The sequence below is a fragment of the Podarcis gaigeae genome (assembly GCF_964106915.1).
Source record: "Podarcis gaigeae genome assembly, chromosome: 16".
NCBI classification, from domain to species: domain Eukaryota; kingdom Metazoa; phylum Chordata; class Lepidosauria; order Squamata; family Lacertidae; genus Podarcis; species Podarcis gaigeae.
This window is the reverse complement of record NC_139693.1, coordinates 9,926,492-9,950,090: the sequence shown is the minus strand read 5'-3', so window position 1 is coordinate 9,950,090 and position 23,599 is coordinate 9,926,492. Positions and strand designations below refer to the sequence as shown.

Here is a 23,599-nt window from a genome sequence, read left to right as displayed (position 1 = left end):
CCTTCTAACGTACAGCAATGGCTCAGTGCTGGCAGATACAACAGTACGCTTCCAGGAAAGTGCAGATGTTTCCGCCGATAAGCTCCGCACTGCTCTGAGCGACGCACCTGAAGACAAACGGCAGGGCCTCAACCTGACTCAGATTGAAGGTGAAGGGCTGAAGAATGAACAGTGGGGGGCTGGGTACTACAGCAAGGCATCCCTCAGGCTGTGTCTGCGACACAAGACTCAGAGCCCCTCGTGCAATTTGAGACACAGAATTCCCTTCCTGGAAGTCTAGGCAGGTTTCCGGCCCTCAGTGCTGAAACTGGGATGATTTCTGTAGATTAATATGCACACCGCAGATTGCATTATGCAAAACAAGAGCATGACGCTCAGGCAGGAAACACACCAAATATTTAAGGCCTTTTGGTTTGACACCAAAGTAGCACTCAACCTCTCCATCTGTTGGCACAAGGATTTCTCCCTGCACAGGGGGACGCTCTCCTCTCACCGCACCCCTCTTCCTGAGACTGTTCTGGGGGTTCCTCCCAGCCCTCTGGCGCAGATCTGGAGAAGGCAAAGGGTTCATTTGGGCGGGGAGGGAGGAGAGGGGGAAATGTCCCATTGAGCAAGCAGCAAGCCTTGCGAGGACAGGACGCAACAGCTGCAGGCCGCCCGCTTCAGCTTGCCCCCAAGTATCCTGGGAACAGTGTTTGAGCGCTCACAGAGCCATGATTCCCAGCATCCTTAGCAACCTGGTTCCCAGGATCCTTGCAGATAACCCATGCATTTAAACGTATGGTGGGTACAGAGCTTGAGGGATGTAGTGAGGTTGCATAATCCAACTTATTTTACCACAGATCATCTACTCAGTGAGCTATGGGTCTTCCCCACAGATTTCCCATTCCTCCCCAAAGGGAGAGGGGTAAATGGACATGGAGGGAACTCCCACCAGAAACACCTGTTCGTACCTACACATTCTTTCCATTGTGGGGTGCTGGTGGGCTGGAATGCTTGACTGTGGAGGCAGCTTCCGGGTCTCCTTCCGCGGGCTCCTCCTGCTCCAGCTGGGGGCCCCTCTCACCCCATTGATCTGCTTCCTGCTCAGGTGGTGACCATAGAAAGAGCAGAAAGAGATGCTCAAACTTTAAAACCCCCGCAGGTGACTTTGTATGGGGATGGAGATCAATGGAACTGAAAAGGGCTGGGAGTGGGACAAATGCAAAGAAGGGGGCTTCCCGTAATCCTGAAAGTAAGACTCCAATCCAAGCTTGAGCACCTCTAGGCACAATCCCTGAGCAGGACAGCACACCTGCCTCTTCTTCCTCCGCCACAAATCTTTTCCTTCAGGGAGGGGTCCTAATGAGATCGTTTCCTTTCACCTCAGTGACCAAGCAGGAGACGCCAACGACGACTTCTCCCACCATAACTAGCACCACCTCAAAGACAACCACACCTAAGCCCCCCACAGAGAAACAGTTCACCATCACTTACCACATCGCAATGGATTTTACTGAGGACCTGAGGAATTCGTCCTCCGAAGCGTACCAGAACCTGAAGGCAAGAATCGGGAAGATGGTAAGTTCTGTGGCCTTTCCACCCCCCTGGGGGAGGGGGCACAGGGGAGGGGGAATGCTGCCCCCCCAGCCTCTCAGTATGGTGAAGGGGTGGGGCCTGCTCATCCCCTTCCCCGGAGCTATGGAGGAGTCGGGGAGCTGCATCTAAGGTCCCTCTAGACCTTGGCTTAATGATGATTGTAAACCCCTTTCCATGTGCGATCTCCTCTAGCTATGGCTGCCCCACACTTTTCCCTCTGTGACTCTGTATCACAGGGGAGGGCAGAACCAGTCAAGGATTGGGCCCTAGAAACCGAGTTTATCACCTAATACAAAATGCGTACCTCCCCTTTCTTCCACAGTATGATGACATTTACAACTGCTCTACGTGTGCTGCTGAATATGGGACATATCTTGGATTCACTGTGAACGGATTCAGGTATGGAAGGTGGATTAAATGAGGGCTGGTGAAAAGTGTCATGTTGGGTTTTCTGGTTCTCACAAAAACAAGAGCAGCTTAACTGCACCCACCTGCTCCCAACCCTACGTTGACTGCAAGGGTCTCATTCAGAACAGCTTGTCCTCTTTCCGTAGTGCTGCAAAATACAGCGCTTGCTGCTGAAAGCTTAAAAAATACCTTCACCATGCTCTTCAATATCCTTTAGTGTTGCCCAGTGCCCTGTAAAGTACTTCACAGCCACACAGAAACATGAAAGCAAAGAATGTTTGATATTTATATGTGTTGGAAGCCACCAAATTGGCGTGTGCACTTCTGCACATGAATCCCAACCGCACTCTGTTCAAATCCACATCTTCCATTTAAAGTGTTACAATGTCACTTTAAACTGTCATGGCTTCCTCCAAAGAATCCTGGGAGCTGTAGTTTGTTACAGGTCCTGAGAGCTGTTTGGAAGTCCCTTTTCTCCTCCCAGAGCTACAATTCCCAGATTTCCTTGGGGAGAGGGATTGGTTGTTAAATTTTAGCTCTGCGAAGGAAACAGGAGCTGCCTAACAATTCTTGGCACGCTTAAGAACCTGCAACTCCCAGGATTCTTTGGGACAATCTACGTCTCTTCAGTGTGGTATAAGTTTGCTGTAAATGGATGATGTGGAGAGATGATAGATGATAGATAGATAGATGATAGATAGATAGATGATGATAGATAGATAGATAGATAGATAGATAGATAGATAGATAAGTTGTGTACCTTCCTCCTGGGATTACAGGGTGGTTTACAATATAAAACCACAAAAATACATAACATACTAACAAACAAAAGCAATAGAAAAATTGAAAAGGCGAGATAGATGGTTTTTTAATTAACCAAAGGCCCAAGATAAGGGGCATATTGTTGCCTGGAGCTTAAATATATGTAATGAAGGTGCCAGGTGAACCTACTTAGGGAAAACATCCCACAAGCCTAGTCAACCTCTCACAGAGGAAGGGCCTCAGATGATGATCGAAGGGTCCAGGTTGGTTCCTATGGGAAGAGGCAATCCTTGAGATACTGTGGTCTTGAGCCATTCTCTATATAAGAGACAAAGACCTGTTGTGTCTTTATTTTCTTACATTAATCATGCTTCTTGATATACAAACATGCCATGGAATAATTTCAGCTCAAAATTTATTGGATGTGGCATCTGTCTACACCCACTCGTACACAATTTGGTCTGAAACATACAGTTTCTCCACTCACATTTGGACGGCCACATTTCAAATCCAACATTTCCACTTTGAATATGAATTCTCTGCACCACCACCGGTACAAATCATAGTGATGTGAGGGAACTGAAAAGTCACCTAGTGCAACCCCATGCCAATGTGCAGTAAATCCACGGCCACAGCATTGTTGATAGGTGGCTCTCTCCACAATAACCCTAACAAAGAGGGGTGAAACAGTTTCTGAATCAGCAAGTTCCACTACTGAAAGTCTTTCAGGGTTGTTTCTTTCGGGCCAGGCACTGAAGATGTATTTCCACAAAACGTTGTACAACATTGAAGTGCCTTGGAGTGCTCAACACAGCCAAGCACTACATTCCAGGGCCAGAATGCAGAATGCTCAGTGGCAGAGGATCTGCTTGGCATGCAGAAGGTCCCAGGATCAACCCCCAGCTTCTCCAGGTAAGGCTGGGAAAGACCCCCGGTCTAAAACCCTGGAGAGCTGCTTCCAGTCAGTGCAGATGATACTGAACTGGGTGGACCAATGGTGCAGCTCACTATATAGGAACTTCTTCTTTTCCTCTGTTTCTGCAAAGCATGCATGTTCCTCCACTGCAGGGGGAAGGAATAAAAGGCCCTTGAGGTCCCTTCTACCTCTACAATTCTGATTCCATGCCAATTTATGCTCAGGCAAAAAACAATCCTCTCTGGCTGCGTTTCCTGGGAAAGCCAGAGATTTAAACCGAGGACCTTCTGCATTCAAAGCAGTTGCTCTTCTGCTGAGTGATGGGAGTGTGGGGCTGTCAAGCTGCAGTTCCAGATCCGCCAACGCTTCTCTTTTCCCTTTCCAACGTACAGCAATGGCTCAGTGGTGGCAGATACAACAGTACAGTTCGAGAAAAGCGCAGGTGTTTCCACCGAAGTGATCAGAACAGCTCTGAGCAACGCAACAGAAGACCAACGTCAGGGTCTCAACCTGACTCAGATTGAAGGTGAAGGGCTGAAGGATGAATAGTGGGGGGCTATAAACCACAGCAAGGCATCCCTCAGGCTGTGTCTGCGACACAACACTCAGAGCCCCTCATGCAGCTCCAGGCACAGAATTCCCTTCCTGGAAGTTTAGGCAGGTTTCCGGCCCTCATTGCTGAAACTGGGATGATTTCTGTAGATTAATATGCACACAGCAAATTGCATTTTGCAAAACAACAGCATGACACTCAGGCAGGAAACACACCAAATATTTAAGGCCTTTTGGTTGGACACCAAAGTAGCACTAAAGCTCTCCATCTCTTGGCACAAGGATTTCTCCCTGCACAGGGGGACGCTCTCCTCTCACCACACCCCTCCTGAAACTGCTCTGGGGGTTCTCCCCAGCCCTCTGGAGAATACCCAGGCTTCACTTGTGTGGGGAGGGAGGAGAGGGGGAAATGTCCCATTGAGCAAGCAGCAAGCCTTGCAAGGACAGGACGCAACAGCTGCATGCCACCCGCTTCAGTTAGCCCCCAAGTATCCTGGGAATAGTGCTTGAGTGCTCACAGAGCCATGATTCCCAGCATCCTTAGGGAACCGCTTCCCATGATCCTTACGGATAACCTTTGCATTTAAACATATGGTGGGTACAGAGCATGAGGGATGTAGTGAGGTTGCAAAATCCAACTTATTTCACCAGAGATGATCTACCCAGTGAGCTATAGGTCTTCCCCACAGATTTCCTCCCCAAAGGGAGAGGAGTAAATGCACATGGAGGGGACTCCCACCGGAGACTCCTACCTACACATTCCTTCCATCACGGGGTGATGGTGGGCTGGAACGCTTGACAGTGGAGGCAGTTTCCGGGTCTCCTTCTGGGGGCTCCTCCTGCTCCAGCTGGGGGGCCCCTCTCGCCCCATTGATATGCTTCCTGCTTAGGTGGTGCCCGTAGAAAGAGCAGAAAGAGATGTTCAAACTTCAACAACCCCCGCAAGTGACTATGTATGGGGATGGAGATCAATGGAACTGAAAAGGGCTGGGAGTGGGACAAATGCAAAGAAGGGGGCTTCCCGTAATCCTGAAAGTAAGACTCCAACTCAAGCTTGAGCACCTCTAGGCACAATCCCTGAGCAGGGCAGCAGGCCTGCCTCTTCTTCCTCCGCCACAAATCTTTTCCTTCAGGAAGGGGTCCTAATGAGATCTTTTCCTTTCACCTCAGTGACCGAGCAGAAGACGCCAACAACGCCTTCTCCCACCACGACTAGCACCAGCTCAAAGACAACCACACCTAAGCCCCCCACAGAGAAAATGTTCATCATCACTTACCACATCACAATGAATTATACTGAGGACTTGTCGAATCCGTCCTCCGAAGCATACCTCAACCTGGCTAAGAGAATCGAGAAGATGGTAAGTTCTTTGGCCTTTCCACCCGCCTGGGGTAGGGGGCGCAGGGGAGGGAATGCTGCCCCCCCCCCAGCCTCTCAGTTCAGGGGTGGGGTGGGGCCCGCTCATCTGTAAAGAATGGGGCAGATATCTCTGTGCCACTGCAGAGCTATGGGGCTTCCAGGTTTTCGACGCAGTTTCCTGGGGATTGTCAGCCCCTATATGCAGTCTTCAATTCCCCCTCGTCCCTCTGCCCCACACATTCTCCTCTGTGCCTCTGTTTTCCTGTGGGGTGGCTTGGGGCAAACAGAAAGTGAGAAGGCTGACTTCATCCCAGCCATGTCACAAGCCTCAGAAAAAGAGTTAATAGCATAATACAACATTTGTACTACCCTTTTCTTTCCACAGTATGAGGACGTTTTCAACTGCACAGGATGCCCTGCTGAGGGGAAATATTTAGGATACACGGTTAATTCTTTCAGGTACGGAAGGGGGATTAAATGAGGGCACCCACCTGAGCTAGGTGGGTTGTGGGTCCAGCTGAGTATAGGGCAGCTTCCTGTGTCTCTCTGTGTTTCTGCTAAGCATGTACATGACTCCACTGCAGGGGGGTGGAATAGATGGCCCTTGAGGTCCCCTCCACCTCTACAATTCTGGTTTCATGCCAGTTGATGTTCAGGCAGAAAACAATCCTCTCTGGCTACGTTCCCTGGCAAAGCTAGAGATTTAAAACAAGGACCTTCTGCATGCAAAGCAGCTGCTCTTCTGCTGAGTGATGGGAATGTGGGGCTGTCAAGCTGCAGTTTCAGATCCGCCAACGCTTCTCTTTTCCCCTTCTAACGTACAGCAATGGCTCAGTGGTGGCAGATACAACGGTACGCTTCCAGGATAGTGCAGATGTTTCCGCCGATAAGCTCCGCACTGCTCTGAGCGACGCAAATGAAGACCAACGGCAGGGTCTCAACCTGACTCAGATTGAAGGTGAAGGGCTGAAGGATGAACAGTGGGGGGCTATATACCACAGCAAGGCATCCCTCGGGCTGTGTCTGCGACACAAGACTCAGAGCCCCTCGTGCAATTTGAGAGACATAATTCCCTTCCTGGAAGTCTAGGCAGGTTTCCGGCCCTCAGTGCTGAAACTGGGATGATTTCTGTAGATTAATATGCACACAGCAGATTGTATTGTGCAAAACAACAGCATGACACTCTGGCAGGAAACACACCAAATATTTAAGGCCTTTTGGTTGGACACCAAAGTAGCACTAAACCTCTCCATCTCTTGGCACAAGGATTTCTCCCTGCACAGGGAGACGCTCTCCCCTCACCGCACCCCTCCTGAGACTATTCTGGGGGTTCCCCCCAGCCCTCTGGAGCAGATTTGGAGAGGGCACAGGCTTCACTTGTTTGGGGAGGGAGGAGAGAGGGAAATGTCCTATTGAGCAAGCAGCAAGCCTTGCAAGGACAGGACGCAATAGCTGCATGCCGCTCACTTCAGCTTGCCCCCAGGTATCCTGGGAACAGTGTTTGAGCGCTCACAGAGCCATAATTCCCAGCGTCCTTAGCGAACCGCTTTGCAGGATCCTTGCGGATAACCCATGCATTTAAACGTATGGTGGGTATAGAGCTTGAGGGATGTAGTGAGGTTGTAGAATCCAGCTTATTTTACCACAGATGATTTACCCAGTGAGCTATGGGTCTTCCCTACAGATTTCCCATTCCTCCCCAAAGGGAGAGGGGTAAATGGACATGGAGGGGACTCCCACTGGAAACACCCTTTCCTACATACACATTCCTTCCATTTTGGGGTGATGGTGGGCTGGAATGCTTGACTGTGGAGGCAGCTTCCGGGTCTCCTTCCAGGGGCTCCTCCTGCTCCAGCTGGGGGGCCCCTGTCCCCATTGATCTGCTTCCGGCTCAGGTGGTGCCCATAGAAAGAGCAGAAAGAGATGCTCAAACTTCAGCAACACCCGCAGGTGACTGTGTATGGGGATGGAGATCAATGGAACTGAAAAGGGCTGGGAGTGGGACAAATGCAAAGAAGGGGGCTTCCCGTGATCCTGAAAGTAAGACTCCAACCCAAGCTTGAGCACCTCTAGGCACAATCCCTGAGCAGGGCAGCAGGCCTGCCTCTTCTTCCTCCGCCACAAATCTTTTCCTTCAGGGAGGGGTCCTATTGAGATTTTTTCCTTTCACCTCAGTGACCAAGCAGGAGACGCCAACGACGACTTCTCCCACCACGACTAGCACCACCTCAAAGACAACCACACCTAGGCCCCCCAAAGAGAAAACGTTCACCATCACTTACCACATCACAATGAATTATACTGAGGACTTGTCGAATCCGTCCTCCGAAGCATACCTCAACCTGGCTAAGAGAATCGAGAAGATGGTAAGTTCTTTGGCCTTTCCACCCCCCTGGGGGAGGGGGCGCAGGGGAGGGAATGCTGCCCCCCCAGCCTCTCAGATCAGGGGTGGGGTGGGGCCCGCTCATCTGTAAAGAATGGGGCAGATATCTCTGTGCCACTGCAGAGCTATGGGCTTCCAGGTTTTCGATGTAGTTTCCTGGGGATTGTCAGCCCCTATATGCAGTCTTCAATTCCCCCTCGTCCCTCTGCCCCACACATTCTCCTCTGTCCCTCTGTTTTCCTGTGGGGTGGCGTGGGGCAAACAGAAAGTGAGAAGGCTGACTTCATCCCAGCCATGTCACAAGCCTCAGAAAAAGAGTTAATAGCATAATACAATGGTGCCTCGCAAGACGAAATTAATCCGTTCCGCGAGTCTCTTTGTCTTGCTGTTTTTTCGTCTTGCGAAGCACGGCTATTAACGGCTTAGCGGCTTAGCGGCTATTAACGGCTTAGTGGCTTTAAGAAAAAGGAAACAAACTCTCAAGAACTCGCAAGACGTTTCGTCTTGCGAAGCAAGCCCATAGGGAAATTCGTCTTGCGGAATGACTCAAAAAACGGAAAACTCTTTCGTCTTGCGCGTTTTTCGTCTTGCGAGGCATTCGTCTTGCGAGGTACCACTGTACAACATTCGTACTACCTTTTCTTTCCACAGTATGAGGACGTGTTCAACTGCTCGGGATGCCCTGCTGAAGGGAAATATCTAGGATACACGGTGAATTCTTTCAGGTACGGAAGGGGGATTAAATGAGGGCACCCACCTGAGCTAGGTGGGTTGTGGGTCCAGCTGAGTATAGGGCAGCTTCCTGTGTCTCTCTGTGTTTTTGCTAAGCATGTACATGACTCCACTGCAGGGGGGTGGAATAGATGGCCCTTGAGGTCCCCTCCACCTCTACAATTCTGGTTTCATGCCAGTTGATGCTCAGGCAGAAAACAATCCTCTCTGGCTGTGTTCCCTGGCAAAGCCAGAGATTTAAAACAAGGACCTTCTGCATGCAAAGCAGCTGCTCTTCTGCTGAGTGATGGGAATGTGGGGCTGTCAAGCTGCAGTTCCAGATCCGCCAACGCTTCTCTTTTCCCCTTCTAACGTACAGCAATGGCTCAGTGGTGGCAGATACAACGGTAAGCTTCCAGGATAGTGCAGATGTTTCCGCCGATAAGCTCCGCACTGCTCTGAGCGACGCAAATGAAGACCAACGACAGGGTCTCAACCTGACTCAGATTGAAGGTGAAGGGCTGAAGGATGAACAGTGGGGGGCTATATACCACAGCAAGGCATCCCTCGGGCTGTGTCTGCGACACAAGACTCAGAGCCCCTCGTGCAATTTGAGAGACATAATTCCCTTCCTGGAAGTCTAGGCAGGTTTCCTGCCCTCACTGCTGAAACTGGGATGATTTCTGTAGATTAATATGCACACAGCAGATTGTATTGTGCAAAACAACAGCATGACACTCTGGCAGGAAACACACCAAATATTTAAGGCCTTTTGGTTGGACACCAAAGTAGCACTAAACCTCTCCATCTCTTGGCACAAGGATTTCTCCCTGCACAGGGGGATGCTCTCCCCTCACCGCACCCCTCCTGAGACTATTCTGGGGGTTCCCCCCAGCCCTCTGGAGCAGATTTGGAGAGGGCACAGGCTTCACTTGTTTGGGGAGGGAGGAGAGAGGGAAATGTCCTATTGAGCAAGCAGCAAGCCTTGCAAGGACAGAACGCAATAGCTGCATCCCGGCCACTTCAGCTTGCCCCCAAGTATCCTGGGAACAGTGTTTGAGCGCTCACAGAGCCATAATTCCCAGCATCCTTAGCGAACCGCTTTGCAGGATCCTTGCATTTAAACGTATGGTGGATATAGAGCTTGAGGGATGTAGTGAGGTTGCAGAATCCAGCTTATTTTACTACAGATGTTTTACCCAGTGAGCCATGATTCCCAGCATCCTTAGCGCCCTGGTACCCAGGATCCTTGAAGATAACCCATGCATTTAAACGTATGGTGGGTACACAGCTTGAGGGATGTAGTGAGGTTGCAGAATCCACCTTATTCTACCACAGATGATCTACCCAGTTAGCTATGGGTCTTTCCTACAGATTTCCCATTCCTCCCCAAAGGCAGAGGAGTATAGAACATGGAGGGGACTCCCACCGGAAACACCTGTTCCTATCTACACATTCCTTCCATTACGGGGTGATGGTGGGCTAGAAGGCTTGACTGTGGAGGCAGCTTCTGGGTCTCCTTCCGGGGGCTCCTCCTGCTCCAGCTCGGGGGCACCTCTTGATCTGCTTCCTGCTCAGGTGGTGCCCATAAAAGAGCAGAAAGAGATGCTCAAACTTCAATAATCCCTGCAGGTGACTGTGTATGGGGATGTAGATCAATGGAACTGAAAAGGGCTGGGAGTGGGACAAATGCAAAGAAGGGGGCTTCCCGTAATCCTGAAAGTAAGACTCCAACCCAAGCTTGAGCACCTCTAGGCACAATCCCTGAGCAGGGCAGCAGGCCTGCCTCTTCTTCCTCCGCCACAAATCTTTTCCTTCAGGGAGGGGTCCTATTGAGATTTTTTCCTTTCACCTCAGTGACCGAGCAGGAGACGCCAACGACGCCTTCTCCCACCACGACTAGCACCACCTCAAAGACAAACACACCTAAGCCCCCCAAAGAGAAAACGTTCACCATCACTTACCACATCACAATGAATTATACTGAGGACTTGTCGAATCCGTCCTCCGAAGCATACCTCAACCTGACTAAGAGAATCGAGAAGATGGTAAGTTCTTTGGCCTTTCCACCCCCCTGGGGTAGGGGGCGCAGGGGAGGGAATGCTGCCCCCCCAGCCTCTCAGTCCGGGTGTGGGCTGGGGCCTGCTCATCTGTAAAGAATGGGGCAGATATCTCTGTGCCACTGCAGAGCTATGGGGCTTCCAGGTTTGTGATGCAGTTTCCTGGGGATTGTCAGCCCCTATATGCAGTCTTCAATTCCCCCTCGTCCCTGCTACCCCACACGTTCTCCTCTGTGCCTTTCTTTTCCTGTGGGGTGGGGTGGGGCAAACAGAAAGTGAGAAGGCTGACTTCATCCCAGCCATGTCACAAGTCTCAGAAAAAGAGTTAATAGCATAATACAACATTCGTACTACCCTTTTCTTTCCGCAGTATGAGGACATTTTCAACTGCACAGGATGCCCTGATGAGGGGAAATATCTAGGATACACGGTGAATTCTTTCAGGTATGGAAGGGGGATTAAATGAGGGCACCCACCTGAGTTAGGTGGGTTGTGGGTCCAGCTGAGTATACTGCAGCTTCCTGTGTCTCTCTGTGTTTCTGCTAAGCATGTACATGACTCCACTGCAGGGGGGTGGAATAGATGGCCCTTGAGGTCCCATCCACCTCTACAATTCTGGTTTCATGCCAGTTGATGCTCAGGCAGAAAACAATCCTCTCTGGTTGCGTTCCTTGGCAAAGCCAGAGATTTAAACCAAGGACCTTCTGCATGCAAAGCAGCTGCTCTTCTGCTGAGTGATGGGAATGTGGGCCTGTGAAGCTGCAGTTCCAGATCCGCCAACGCTTCTCTTTTCCCTTTCTAACGTACAGAAGCGGTTCAGTGCTGGCAGATACAACAGTACGCTTCCAGGATAGTGCAGATGTTTCCGCCGATAAGGTCCGCACTGCTCTGAGCGACGCACCTGAAAACAAACGGCAGGGTCTCAACCTGACTCAGATTAAAGGTGAAGGGCTGAAGGATGAATAGTGGGGGGCTGGGTACTACAGCAAAGCATCCCTCGGGCTGTGTCTGCGACACCAGACTCAGAGCCCCTCGTGCAGTTTGAGACACAGAATTCCCTTCCTGGAAGTCTAGGCAGGTTTCTAGCACCCAGTGTTGCTTCTACAGATTAGTATGCTCATTGCACATTGCATTATTCAAAACAACGGCATGGTGTTCAAAGCAGAGAATGCACCATACATTTCAAGGCCGTTGGGTGGACTCAAGCATAGCGCTAGATCTTTTCCTCCATCAGCATGAGGATTTCTCCTTGTGCAGGGGGACACTCTCCTCTCCTCACATCCCTCCTGAAACTGTTCTCGGGTTCCCATGGCCTTCTGGAACAGATCTGGAAGGAGCATAGGGTTCACTTTGGAAGGTGGGAGGAGAGCGAGGACTGTGTCATTTACAGGCAGAAATCCTTGTTAATGGTTAAACACCAAACACTTAAGCAAATCTCCCCCACCTCGCCCCTGGATTCTCGGTACTGTACTTTACCACAGGGAGCTACAATTCCCAGCACCTTTAGAAAAGTACAATTCCCATAATCCTTCAGGGTATTCCATTCAGACAGGGGTCTCTCCCAGCCTTACCTGAAGATGCCAGGGACTGAACTTGGAACCATCTGAATGCACTACAGCCAATCACAAGCAAACAATCACACCCTAAGCCAACCCCAACCTCTCTCACCACCAAAGGAACACAAGTGAGCAACACAAGCAACGCTGACACCAAACTCTACATACATTAAACATAATAGAAACACCGCCACCCGACCCCACCCCCATCCATCCTCCCTCTCCCCACCCCCCCTTTCTTTTTTCTTTCTGTTTTCTTCTCCCCCTAATGCCTCAACAAATGAAACGGATTTGTAAAAACGTTACATGGAAGAAGAAGAAGAAGAAAAAAAAACGAGGCACTACACTTCTGTAAAACAAGAAAATCCTTAATAAAAATATTTTTAAAAAAAACACACCAAAAAACGCAGATGAGCCATGGATCTTCCCCACAAATTTTCCATTCCTCCCAAAATGGTCATGGAGGGGACTCCCATTTGAGACACCCATTCATACCCATTCCTCCAGGTTTAAGGTTGTCTTAGCTGCTTCACTGGGCTTCTCCAGAGGCTGATCCTGCCGCAGCTGGGGAGGGCACCTCTCCCCCCACGGATCTGCAGTGTCCAAAGAAAAAACAGAAAGGGACAATAAAACAGGGGGTGGGACATCAACAACACCCTCAGATAGCTAGGAGGACAGAGATCAACAAACTGCTCTTGAATGAAATGGAAAATGGCTGATGGTGAAATGCAATGAAGGGGGCTTTCGGTTACAAAGGCGTATGGAATCCTGAAAATTGAATCAAATCTTGCCCACCTCTACTACCAATCCCCAAAGAGGACAACAGGCATGTCTCTTTTTCATCAGCCACAAATCCCTCAGGTGTTTCCCTAAAGTGGGTTATTAATGGGATTCTTTGCTATCTTCCAGTGACCTCAGACGCCACGGAACCCCCCAACCCCCCACCCTCAACAGCAACTTCCCCCCTGGCAACCACCCCAACAACCACCTCAACTACAACCACCCAAACCACTCACCCAGAGACTGTCCCAGGCTGGGGCATTGCTCTCCTCGTCTTAGTTTGCATCCTTCTTCTTCTGGCACTCATCGCCTTCCTGATCCTGGTAAGTCTCTCAGCCTTCTTTCTCAAAACCAAGCTGGTGGAGGTGCAGACCCACTGGGCCCAAAACAACAGCTCCGCCACCAGCTACATCAACCCGCCAGGCGGCTGGAGACTCAGGGAGCTGGCTCTATATAGACTCAGAGCCAGAGGTGCAAGACTAGTGGGTGTGGTTGGGGCAGAGCCAATGGACCACCTGGCAGACATGGGGAACATAAGAAAGAACCTGCAGGATCAGGCCTCGTGTCTATCTAGCTTAGCATCCTATTTATTACTCAGTAGTGAATCAGACGTGCCTGGCGATTTCTAGTCCTCATTGCCATAACAAGAATAAATGAGGCAAATTAGTGTGCATGTTGCAAATTCCATTGCACAGAACAACAGTGTGATTGTCAGAATGCGTATGCACCATCGTGCATTGGGTAAAATGAAACATAGAGCTAAATCTCTTGTCCCGTCAACCCTCCTGTCTTCCTTGCCACCCCAGTATATGCCCTTTGGAGGTACTGCCATGGAGCATGGAAGTGCCATTGAGCTGCTGTGGCTAAAGAGCCTTAAGAAGAGCCTTACTCGATCAGGCCACAAAGACCCATTTAATCCAGCCCCCTGTTTTCCACTACAGCAGCCAAGCGCCTGCCTCCAAAAAACTCACAAACAGGGCAACAATAGCAGCAGCTGTTACTTTTTCCCAACTGGCATTCAGAGGTAGAGTGCCTCTGGAGCTGGAGGCTTCCTTTAGCTACCCTAGCTAATACCCTTTGATTGCTAATAGCTCTTTGGCCCCACCTACTAGCGGCATGTCGGCCTCGGAAGGTTGCCCAGAAGGGAATGCAGCCCGCTGATGAAAATAGGCTCCCCATTTCTGTCATACGTTGTTACTCAGAAGTAGAACTTGGAGTCCTAGAACTGTAGAGTTGGAAGGGACCAACGGGTCATCTAGTCCAACCCCCTCCTCTCAGAGCTCTCTCTCACCTTCCCAATCCATCTCTCCCAGCAACATGACCTTTCCTTACACTTACTCTTCTTCACTCCCTTCCAGATCATCTACTGGTGTCGACGGAATCACCGAGGGAAACTTGATTTGCTCAGCAACCAAGACTCCTACCACGTCATGAGTGAGTACCCGACGTACCACACACACGGGCGATACGTTGCCCCCGGAAGCAAGCCTAACCCATACAGCGAGGTGAGCAAGAGTCACTCACCCAACCCAAATCCTGGGGTGCTCTTTAGTGACCCAGGACATAGTACATAGGAATGTTAGAAGCTGCCATGCCCCCGAATAAGCCCATTGGTCCATCTAGCCTAATATTGTCTTCACTGACTGGCAGCGGCTCTCCATGATTTCAGACAGGGGGTCTGGAGATGCAAAGCAAATGCTCTCCTCTGAGCTGTGGCCTTTCTCCCTTAAGAGAAAGATTCTAGTCCTTAAGTTTCTGAATGAAGGGCTGATTAAAACAGGATGCTGTTTTATACCGACTCAGATCGTTGGTCCATCTAGCTAAGTGTTGTTTGCACTGACTGGCAGCCCTACCTAGAGATGCAGGGAATTGAACCTGGCACCTTCTACATGCAAAGTAGATGCTCTATCCCTGAGCTACATCCCTTCCCTCAAAAAGAAAGGCCTCATGATTCTAAACACAGGGCTGAGACCATAGCTCAGCTGGTATAACATGAGACCCTTAACCTGAGGTTCATGGGTTCAAGCCCCATGTTGGTTGAAAGATTTCTGCACTGCAGGGGGTTGGACTCGATGACCCTTGTGGTCCCTTCTAATTCTACAATTCTATGAAATAGGAATGGAGGAAGCTGCCTTATACAGAGTCAGGCCCTTGGTCAATCGAGCTCAGTTTCTGTTTCCATTCCTAGTGCCTCCCCCACCTATATCCTTCTAATCTAATTCCTCTCCTCCCCCCCCCCAAAAAAAGAAGCCCCATAGAAATAGTTAATGGTTTCATGCAGGCAGGCATGAATTTGCCACATGGCACCTACTTGTCACAAGTGTTATTTATGTGGGGCTCTGGGGAGGTGCGGCTGGTAGCTTTCAGGAACAATTTAAAAGCATTCCTGTTCACCCAGGCATTTGATGGCTGAAAGACATTGTTCCTGGCAACCCTGGGGTCACTGTCTGAGGGACTGTTTGTAAATGCTGTTAGAAAGTTTTAACTGTTTTTAGAATTATTATTAATAATATTATGCTGTACATCTGACTGGGCTACCCCAGCAACTCTGGGCAGCGTCCGACACATTAAAAGACATCAAACATTAAAAACTTGCCTGTACAGGGTTGCCTTCAGATGTCTTCAGAATGGTGTGTGTATTATTATTATTATTATTATTATTATTATTATTATTATTATTCTCACCCTGGGCACCTTCAGGAGGACACCTTCAGGAGGAAGGGCGAGATATAAATTGAAATAATAATATTTTGAAAACCACCCACATTGACATTAGAGGGACTCCAGGAGTTCAGGCCCCTGCCCGTTAGGTGCTTAAAATCTGAAAAATTGGACAGAAGAAGGTAAACAAACACAGACTTCCAGTCAGGCCTTAAGAATTGGAGGGGTTGGGGCATAATGGGAACTATCCCAAGCCCCACCATGTTTGCAGGTGAGATGGGGCCGCAAGTCAGTTGTTTGCCTCTGATTATCCCTGCCTGTCCTACCCATTTCTCTACCCTGTATTACTCCCTCATGTCAACCTTTACTTTGCAGTCCCCTTGCGGGCAGAGACCCTGCTCGCTGAGCGACATCAAGGGGTTTTCCCTGCAGCCAACATCTCTGCCCGTCATGATGGAGGACACCCTGAAGCCCCTGCCTCTCATCTTTCATGACACTGAAGGGGTACAGTTAGGGTTACCCCAGAAAGCCCTAAAGAAACCTGTTTGTGAATTCCCCCCCCCCCTCCCAGCCAGGCCTCGGCGTACGCATTTAAAAAAAACCTGCATTTCCTCTAAGACAAAAAGCACGAGCTAAGCAGTCCTCTGTAACAAAAACGCTGTAACTGCCCTCGAACCCCAGAGCGGGTTTCCCTGCCCTCCACCTCCGCCCCTGAGTTAATCTTTAATGGGGCAGCCGGTGCGAAAGGCCGCAGCTGTGGTCACCGTGGCAACGGCTGCTTCGGCCAAGGCTTCGGCCTAGCGCACCCGAGGCAGCCTTCGGCCTGTTGCCATGGAAACCTTTTTCCTTCCTCCAAGGCCGAGGCCTGGGGAACTTCCACAGATAACACCCCCCCCCCCTGCTTCCTGACAGGCCGCTGACCCTTGAGAACGGTCAGCGTGACCGTCATGGCTGGGTAGGCCATGTTGCCAAGGCGACCTGCGCCAACCGACCCCAGCAGGGCCTCTCGGGCCTTAGGTGGCTCTCAGGAAGGGGTGGGTGCCATTGCGCATGTGGCAGGGAGAGGCCTGCTAAAGTCACCTCGGCCATGCGCCGTGTCCCGCTCGCTCCCCACAGAGCCGGGTGCATCTGTCCTGTTCCCTAGGCGGCTCTGCTGAGCAAACAGGGAGACGTTGAGCAAATATTTAGCTCGGCACCCTGGGACTGTTTGCAAATCTAGGAGGAGGGGAGAGAGAAAGAGGGAGCAGGGTCAAGCCTGGCACCGCAGGTCCCTGCAATGGCTTCACCCTCCTCCCTCCTCCCTCCTGCCCTGTCCCCTTGCTGCAAATGAATACAGCGGGCATTGCTGGTTAGACCAGAGAGGGGGGACGTGGTGGTGGTCCCAGGCTAGGACTGAGCCCCTTTGCCCTTGGTGTGGTTGCCTGGGGGTACGTGGCCAGCACCTCAGCTGGCCTGGCCGCTCCCCAGCCTCGTGACTGGGCAATGTTTACACACGACACTGAGCTGCTTGTGATGTTTCTGGCCGCCGTCCAAAGCTCTTTCCTCAGCAGCTGGCTGCTGCTCCCAGTGTTTTTAACCCCTCTGCAGAAGCGACAATCAGTGGGGTGGATCTGGGCCCCCTGGACATTGGGGCAATTGCATGCGCACGGCCCTTTAGTTCAGCTTGCTCCACCTTGGCTTTTCCCTTCTCAAAATGGGATAAGCAAGGCGCTAGCCCTCAGTGTTCCACAGGGAAAGGTGGAAATGCACCCGAGCCCTTTGCTTCTCTCCATTTCCTCAGCGTATCAGGCTGGAGAGAAACAGGGGGAAGTGAAGAACATGGAAGGCTGTGTCCAGTGTCTGTGCTACTCAGAGCAAACCCATTGCAATGGATGGCAGTGGCAAACATAGCTCCCCAACGGGTCAACTTTAAGGAGAACTTAGCACTTTAAACAGTCATGGCTTCCCCCTCAAAAAATAATTGTGGGAGCTGTAGTTTGTTTGGGGAGCTAAGAGTTGTTAGGACACCCTCCATTTGTCTCCTGGAGCGACAATTTCCAGAATTTTCTGGGACTGACTGTTAAACCACTCTATCGATGGCTATATTCTACCTCCCCTGTTGGAGGCACAGCTGCTGATGTGCTCAGGTCCTGATTTAATAATAATAATAATAATAATAATAATAATAATAATAATAATAATAAATTATACCCCACCCTCCCCAGCCAAGACCAGGCTCAGGGCGGCTAACACCAAATACCAAAACAATTGATTAGACTACAGCTTAAAAAACAACATTAAAATACAACATTGAAACATTAAAATGCAGCCTCATTTCAGTGGAACTCAATCAAAAACTTTGGGGGAGATAAAAACATCAAGTCTTCACCAAGGCTAACTATCTAGACTGGTCCTACGTGGGCCAGAAAAAGTCCCCAAATAGGAGTTCCAACACAGAAGGAGAAAGGAAAAAAGAAAGAGGGGGAGGGAATCCAATTGATTCCAAGCCAAAGGCCAGGCGGAACAACTCTGTCCTACAGGCCCTGCAGAAAGAAATCAGATCCTGCAGGGCTCTGGTCTCATGAGGCAGAGCGTTCCACCAGGCCAGAGCCAGTGTTGAAAAGGCCCTGGCTCTGGTTGAGGCTAATCTGACTTCCTTAGGGCCCGGGACCTCTAGGGTTTTGCTATTTATGGACCTTAAGGTCCTCCGTGGGGCATATGGGGCTTCCTATGGCAGCATCTGCTTGGCCTCTGTGAGGACAGGGCCACTGGTCGGATCTTGGAGGCCCCTTCTGATGCTCTTATGGGTTTCAGTGAGGAAGGGTCTGGGGTCCATGCCCTGACAGTGGGCTTCCTTTTCTGATGGACCGCTGTGGAGGAAAGGATGCTGGGTTAAATCGGCCTTTGGTCTGATCCAGCAGGGCATTCTTATGTTCCAACAATAGCCAATCAGACCATCCTGTGAAGCTCATGACCCACAGCCGGGACAGAGCCACCCATGTGGGGAACCGTTGCCCTCCCCGATGCTGCTGAACTACAACTCCCATCAGCCCCAGCAAGCATGACCCACAGCCAGCAATGATGAGAGTTGCCGTTCATCAATTTCTTGAGGACCAAAGGTTCCCCACACTTGCAAAAGATGGAGGCACCGGCAGCCTTTGGGAGACCCTTGAGGTTTGCAAAGAAAATATTTTGGAAGGGGGGAACCTAAAGAGCGGGGGTCCCATAAACAACTGGGTAAAGGCAGAGCATGTTCAGTGAGCCTTAGTGCCTTTTGTTTGGGGTGGGTGGAATGGTAAAAGGTAAAGGGACCCCTAACCATTAGGTCCAGTCGTTGCCGACTCTGGGGTTGCGGCGCTCATCTCGCTTTACTGGCCGAGGGAGCCAGCATACAGCCTCAGGGTCATGTGGCCAGCATGACTAAGCCGCTTCTGGCAAACCAGAGCAGCGCACGGAAATGCCATTTACCTTCCCACCAGAGCGGTACCTATTTATCTACTTGCACTTTGACGTGCTTTTGAACTGCTAGGTTGGCTGGAGCAGGGACCGAGCAACGGGATTTGAACCGCCGACCTTCTGATCGGCAAGTCCTAGGCTCTGTGGTTTAACCCACAGCGCCACCCGCGTCCCTTCTGGGTGGAATGGAGAATGCTGCAAAAGGGCAGGGCTGGCAGGCGGGCTGCAGCCTCAGCACTCTGTGTTGCAACTGGGCCCACCTGGCTTAAATGTACAACCCATTTTCGTGTTCCCTTGGTTCAAAGTCGCTCACAAAGATGTTTTCAAAAGCAAGGCTAAGGGATGTTAACAATGTTCCAGGAAGCCTTCACACATGCCGGCCCTGACCAAGGCAAAGCTGTCCACAGGTGGCGTCATCCAAAATCTGCCTTCCCACCCTGCAATAGTACCCTATTTTTGCCTCTTGCCTCACCTGTACACCTTGCAGCTGATATGCCCTTATTTGCTCATATCCTCCAAGTTCCAACCTTTTCAGCATGCAAAGAGCCACATTTGTTTGCTTTTCAATGTTATGTGACAAAATAACTCCTCGTGCCTTTGCTGGGAACAGAAGGCATAATACGTCTTTTATGGGGCCTGATGACTGGCACACCTCACAAAAGAATTTTGGACATTTTCGCTTCTGAACTTCCCTGTTGCCAAGATAAAGGTCTCAGTAGCCTTCTGTGTAAATAGAATTAGCACAGGATATTCTAATATTCAGAATTTTAAAGCCTAAATTTGTCCATGCATAAGTTATTCAGTCCAGCGTCAAATCGGGAAGGATGAAGTTTTACATAGCCAGGAGGCTTTGTTGCCACCAAGCTATAAACCCACGAGTCTGTGAATGGGTCAAGATTTGGACCCACGTCTTCCAGTTTAAACCCTTTCAGATAAGCAGGTTGCTGTTGAATGTTCACAGGATCAGAGCGCATAAAACTGTTGGCAAGTCTGTGTAGATCTCTCTACTTTCTCTCTCTATGCTGTATCCAGTTTTACTCAAAACTAAATCAACTGAAATGCCCGTTAGCCATTCATGGCCATTCATGTCAATGGATCTGCTCTTAAGTAGGGATGAATGGTCCTGCCCATTTTGAGTCTCTCAGTTTCTCATTTTTCCAAGCTTAGTTTCAGTTATCTACGTACCTTCCTACTGTGGTTTGATCTTTTTTGGGGGGCGGGGGGAGTAGGGAGACGGAATCCTCATGAAAACTCATCAACTTATTAGTACAAATTTCTCCTTTAAAAACCCACATTTTTGCATGCAGTTTTGACTTAACATACATATTATTGCAAATAATTTATTCTAATATAATGCATTTTGTATGTGTTATATCCCCACAATATAGACATTTTTAGTAAACGTTATCTGGAGAATTGCATCTCGGAATTCAAAGTACAGATTTCAAAGAATGGCTGTGTTTCCATTCTTGTATTGTTTTGGAAAGTCCAAATTCAGTAGGTTCTGCTTCAAATTCAAACTGAATCAATTTTCTCTCCCGTCCTTCAACCTGAGTTTGAATAATATTGAATACAACACACTGGACAGATAGAAATTCCAATGGTGGAACTTTTTCTGGCACAGCAATGCAAGCATTGCATCTCCTGTTTCATTTCTCTCTTACTAATGGCAGAGGAGCAAAGCCGGTAGAGAGAAGTTGGCAACCCTGGAGCCAAATATGTGAATATGGTTAGTCGCTCAGCAGGGGATGTTTAGTGCCAAAGCACAACTTCCTACATGTCTTAGGTGATTGTACTAACCGTTTCCTTTCTCTGTGTGTTTTTCCCACAGAATCTTCCCAGGAATGGTAATGCTCCCTTCTCCTACACCAACCCCACAATGGCCAATGATGAACTGTAGGCGGAGCACACCCTACAGTGGGACTTGGCAAGGGGGGGGGGGGTTAGCCAGAACCTGGCTGAGCCAGGTAAATTCAGGGATATTGTTGGGCTTCGATGTGAATGTGGGAAGGATGAGTTCTGCAAACAACCTTGGAAATAGCCACTCGCCTACTCACCTGTGGTGAGTTTCAAATTGCCTGAAGGCGAACAAGCAGCACAATTTCAACAACTGAAAGAATCTCTTCTATAGATGTGCCAAAAAAGTCCACCCCTTGCAAATGTGTGGTGAGCGAGCAACCCTCTCCAAAGCAATGAGGACAACTAGGGAATGCTTTGCAAAGCTAGCTGTGTCCCTCAAGCCTGGAATGTTATGCTCTGCCCAGCGGAACTCCCTGTCACAAGGATCTCAGCAAGGCTCAAAAGATCAATGGGACATTCTCTTGCACTGGACAAATTAACTAAGAAGATGAGGACGAAAGGAAACCACCTAAGCTGCTGAACTGTAAATTCTGAGTTTCCAGACTATTTTCCCCATCACCACTATGAAAAAGTTGAACTTTTTTGCTTTTACTAATTAATTTTATTTTTATTAATATTAATATTCTATTAGTGATTTTTGTAAAAAAAAAAAATCAAACTGCAATATAAGAGATCAACATGTACAGAAATAAGCAGGTCCTGCTTTCCAAATGCTCACTCTGCAAGAATTCACTTATCCAAACATGAGGAATTACTACCCAAACCTCGCTATACACATTGCAAATTCAGATATGCAAACAGAGAGTATTTTTTACTTCCTTGTTTGCCTTTTGCTGGTTGGCTGCGGAACAGAACTGAATCGTAGCGATCTGTATTTTAGTAAGGTTTCAGAGGGTTTTCCTAAGGGATGGGTTTAATTTGTATTTATTATGGCTTTTAGAGGCCAAACTTCCATGGCTGGGAACACATTAGAAATTCCCCCATAGGAATCAATGGAAATCGCCAACTCCTTATATGAACTCTTGCCTCCCGAACGATTTCCAGGGGACGCATTGTGTTCAGATAGTGGGACCTGAATGTACTGCCTTTGGGGGGAGATTTGTCAGATTAGGATGCAAAATCTCAACCCCCGTGAAACCTGGGAGAGGGCAGAGTGCAATAATCAAAATAGCAGTGCTCCAATCTTTTCTCCCCCACAATCCTGCTCCACACATGGAACAATCCTTGCTCCAGACAACCTTGCCATCTCTGAATACTAGTTGCCAGGAACCACAGGTGAGGAGAATCGCTGTTGTGGTCAGATCCTGCTTGTTGAGGCATCTGCTTGGCCACTGTGAGAACAGGATACAGGATTAGGTGGACCATTGCCCTGATGCAGCCGGGCTTTGCTTATGTTCTTAAGCTACAGCATGTTCCCCTCAAGTGAGAATGCAGAGGGGCAACGTGCTTCTTGACCTTATTTCCTCCACCTCAACCAGAAAGAGTTCCAGAGGAGTCAAACCCAGACGCATGAAGGAACAAGATTAACCCGAAATATTTATTTAAGGTGGAGAGGAAAAGAGTGTGCCCTTTCTTGCCAACCCAGGATCCTTAAGCTTCAATGCTGGGGTTACCTCTCCCCTCCCCTCCAAAAATCCTATGCTTCCATAGGGATGCTGTCGTTCCAGATCTGCATTGTACAGGAGAAAGTCCACAGTCCTCTCCATACAGGTTTCTAACCAGTCAGCGTTGTAATGGTAAATGCTTTGGAGGGGAGGTTTTTGAAAGCCAAATTTGGCAACTGCCTTATCTGTCTGCAAATCCTGGTGCTCGTGGGTAGTGTCTCAGTGGACAGTTTTGTACAACAGCAAACCTCAAAATTCTTGGGTGAATGAAGGCTTTTGGAGTTGTGGGGGGAGGCAAAGAGGGAGTGGGGAGGAAGCGGAAGTGCCGTGGTTTCTGTGACAAATTCTATATTTATAACATTTAACAATAAACGGATCTACGTTGGTATCGAGGGTGTGTTGCCTTCTTTGCTTTTGGGGTAGGGACCAGGAACTTCAGAGAGAATTTGGTCTCTTTTTATCACCTGGCTAAGGCTGCAAAGTTTGTTACTGGCTTGGCTGACACACACAAAGCATCTGAACCCACGTTTTCTCTGGGCCCGTGTCACTGACTTTTTGGCTGCAGAGGAACGGGAGAAACCCGCTGGAAAACCACCAAAGGAGGAAGGCTCAGAGCCCTGGGATTGGTGGTGGGGCGACGATGCAAGTGGTCAGAGAGAGAAGACTAGGAAGAGGAGGTTTCGGAAGAGGAAGAGGTCACAGGGTTTAGTGAGCTGGGAGAGTCGGTGGCAGAGAGGAGTCCAGAATCGGAGGCAGGAGAGTGGGATGAGGGAGGCCAAGAGGCGGAGATAAGTCAGGCTGGTGAACAGTCACAGGTGTCTCTCCCACCCGCTGTGAGAAGCTCCCTTCCCCACTTGTCTCCCAGAACCAGAAGAGGCATGAAAAGAGTGGAGCAGAGGCTGGCTGCACGCAGGCGCAGTCTCCAATTGTTTGGAAAAAGCCCTGGGGAGTAGGAGACTTAACTGACGACTGT

At 49.5% G+C, this 23,599-nt stretch overlaps 1 protein-coding gene and 1 long non-coding RNA gene across 12 annotated transcripts in view; one reads left to right on the top strand and one right to left on the bottom strand.

Moving 5' to 3' along the window:
• MUC1 (mucin 1, cell surface associated) overlaps positions 1-23,014 on the top strand; it is a 36,740-nt gene extending 13,726 nt beyond the window's left edge. For 2 of the 9 annotated variants that reach the window (XM_083715584.1, XM_083715576.1), the window contains 16 exons: positions 16-149; positions 1,370-1,560; positions 1,901-1,977; positions 4,057-4,190; positions 5,387-5,577; positions 5,962-6,035; positions 6,401-6,534; positions 7,752-7,942; positions 8,611-8,684; positions 9,050-9,183; positions 10,528-10,718; positions 11,101-11,174; positions 11,540-11,673; positions 13,196-13,389; positions 14,425-14,571; positions 20,994-23,014. In XM_083715584.1, the coding sequence (XP_083571710.1) occupies positions 16-149; positions 1,370-1,560; positions 1,901-1,977; positions 4,057-4,190; positions 5,387-5,577; positions 5,962-6,035; positions 6,401-6,534; positions 7,752-7,942; positions 8,611-8,684; positions 9,050-9,183; positions 10,528-10,718; positions 11,101-11,174; positions 11,540-11,673; positions 13,196-13,389; positions 14,425-14,571; positions 20,994-21,062 (2,143 nt within the window). In that variant the 3' untranslated portion in view covers positions 21,063-23,014. The remainder of the gene's footprint in view (positions 1-15; positions 150-1,369; positions 1,561-1,900; positions 1,978-4,056; positions 4,191-5,386; positions 5,578-5,961; positions 6,036-6,400; positions 6,535-7,751; positions 7,943-8,610; positions 8,685-9,049; positions 9,184-10,527; positions 10,719-11,100; positions 11,175-11,539; positions 11,674-13,195; positions 13,390-14,424; positions 14,572-20,993) is intronic. The other 7 variants (XM_083715577.1, XM_083715579.1, XM_083715581.1 and 4 more) reach the window with 7 other exon arrangements.
• LOC310833554 lies at positions 13-17,469 on the bottom strand. 3 transcript variants are annotated; one of them, XR_014558784.1, is made up of 3 exons: positions 16,808-17,469; positions 12,782-12,879; positions 13-107 (listed from the first exon to the last, which is right to left on the bottom strand). It is a non-coding gene; the product is annotated as an uncharacterized lncRNA (long non-coding RNA). The 3 variants fall into 3 exon arrangements; XR_014558786.1 differs by lacking the exons at positions 12,782-12,879; positions 16,808-17,469 and adding exons at positions 954-1,082; positions 1,477-1,563; XR_014558785.1 differs by lacking the exons at positions 12,782-12,879; positions 16,808-17,469 and adding an exon at positions 6,068-6,393.
• Positions 23,015-23,599: the final 585 nt, after the last annotated feature.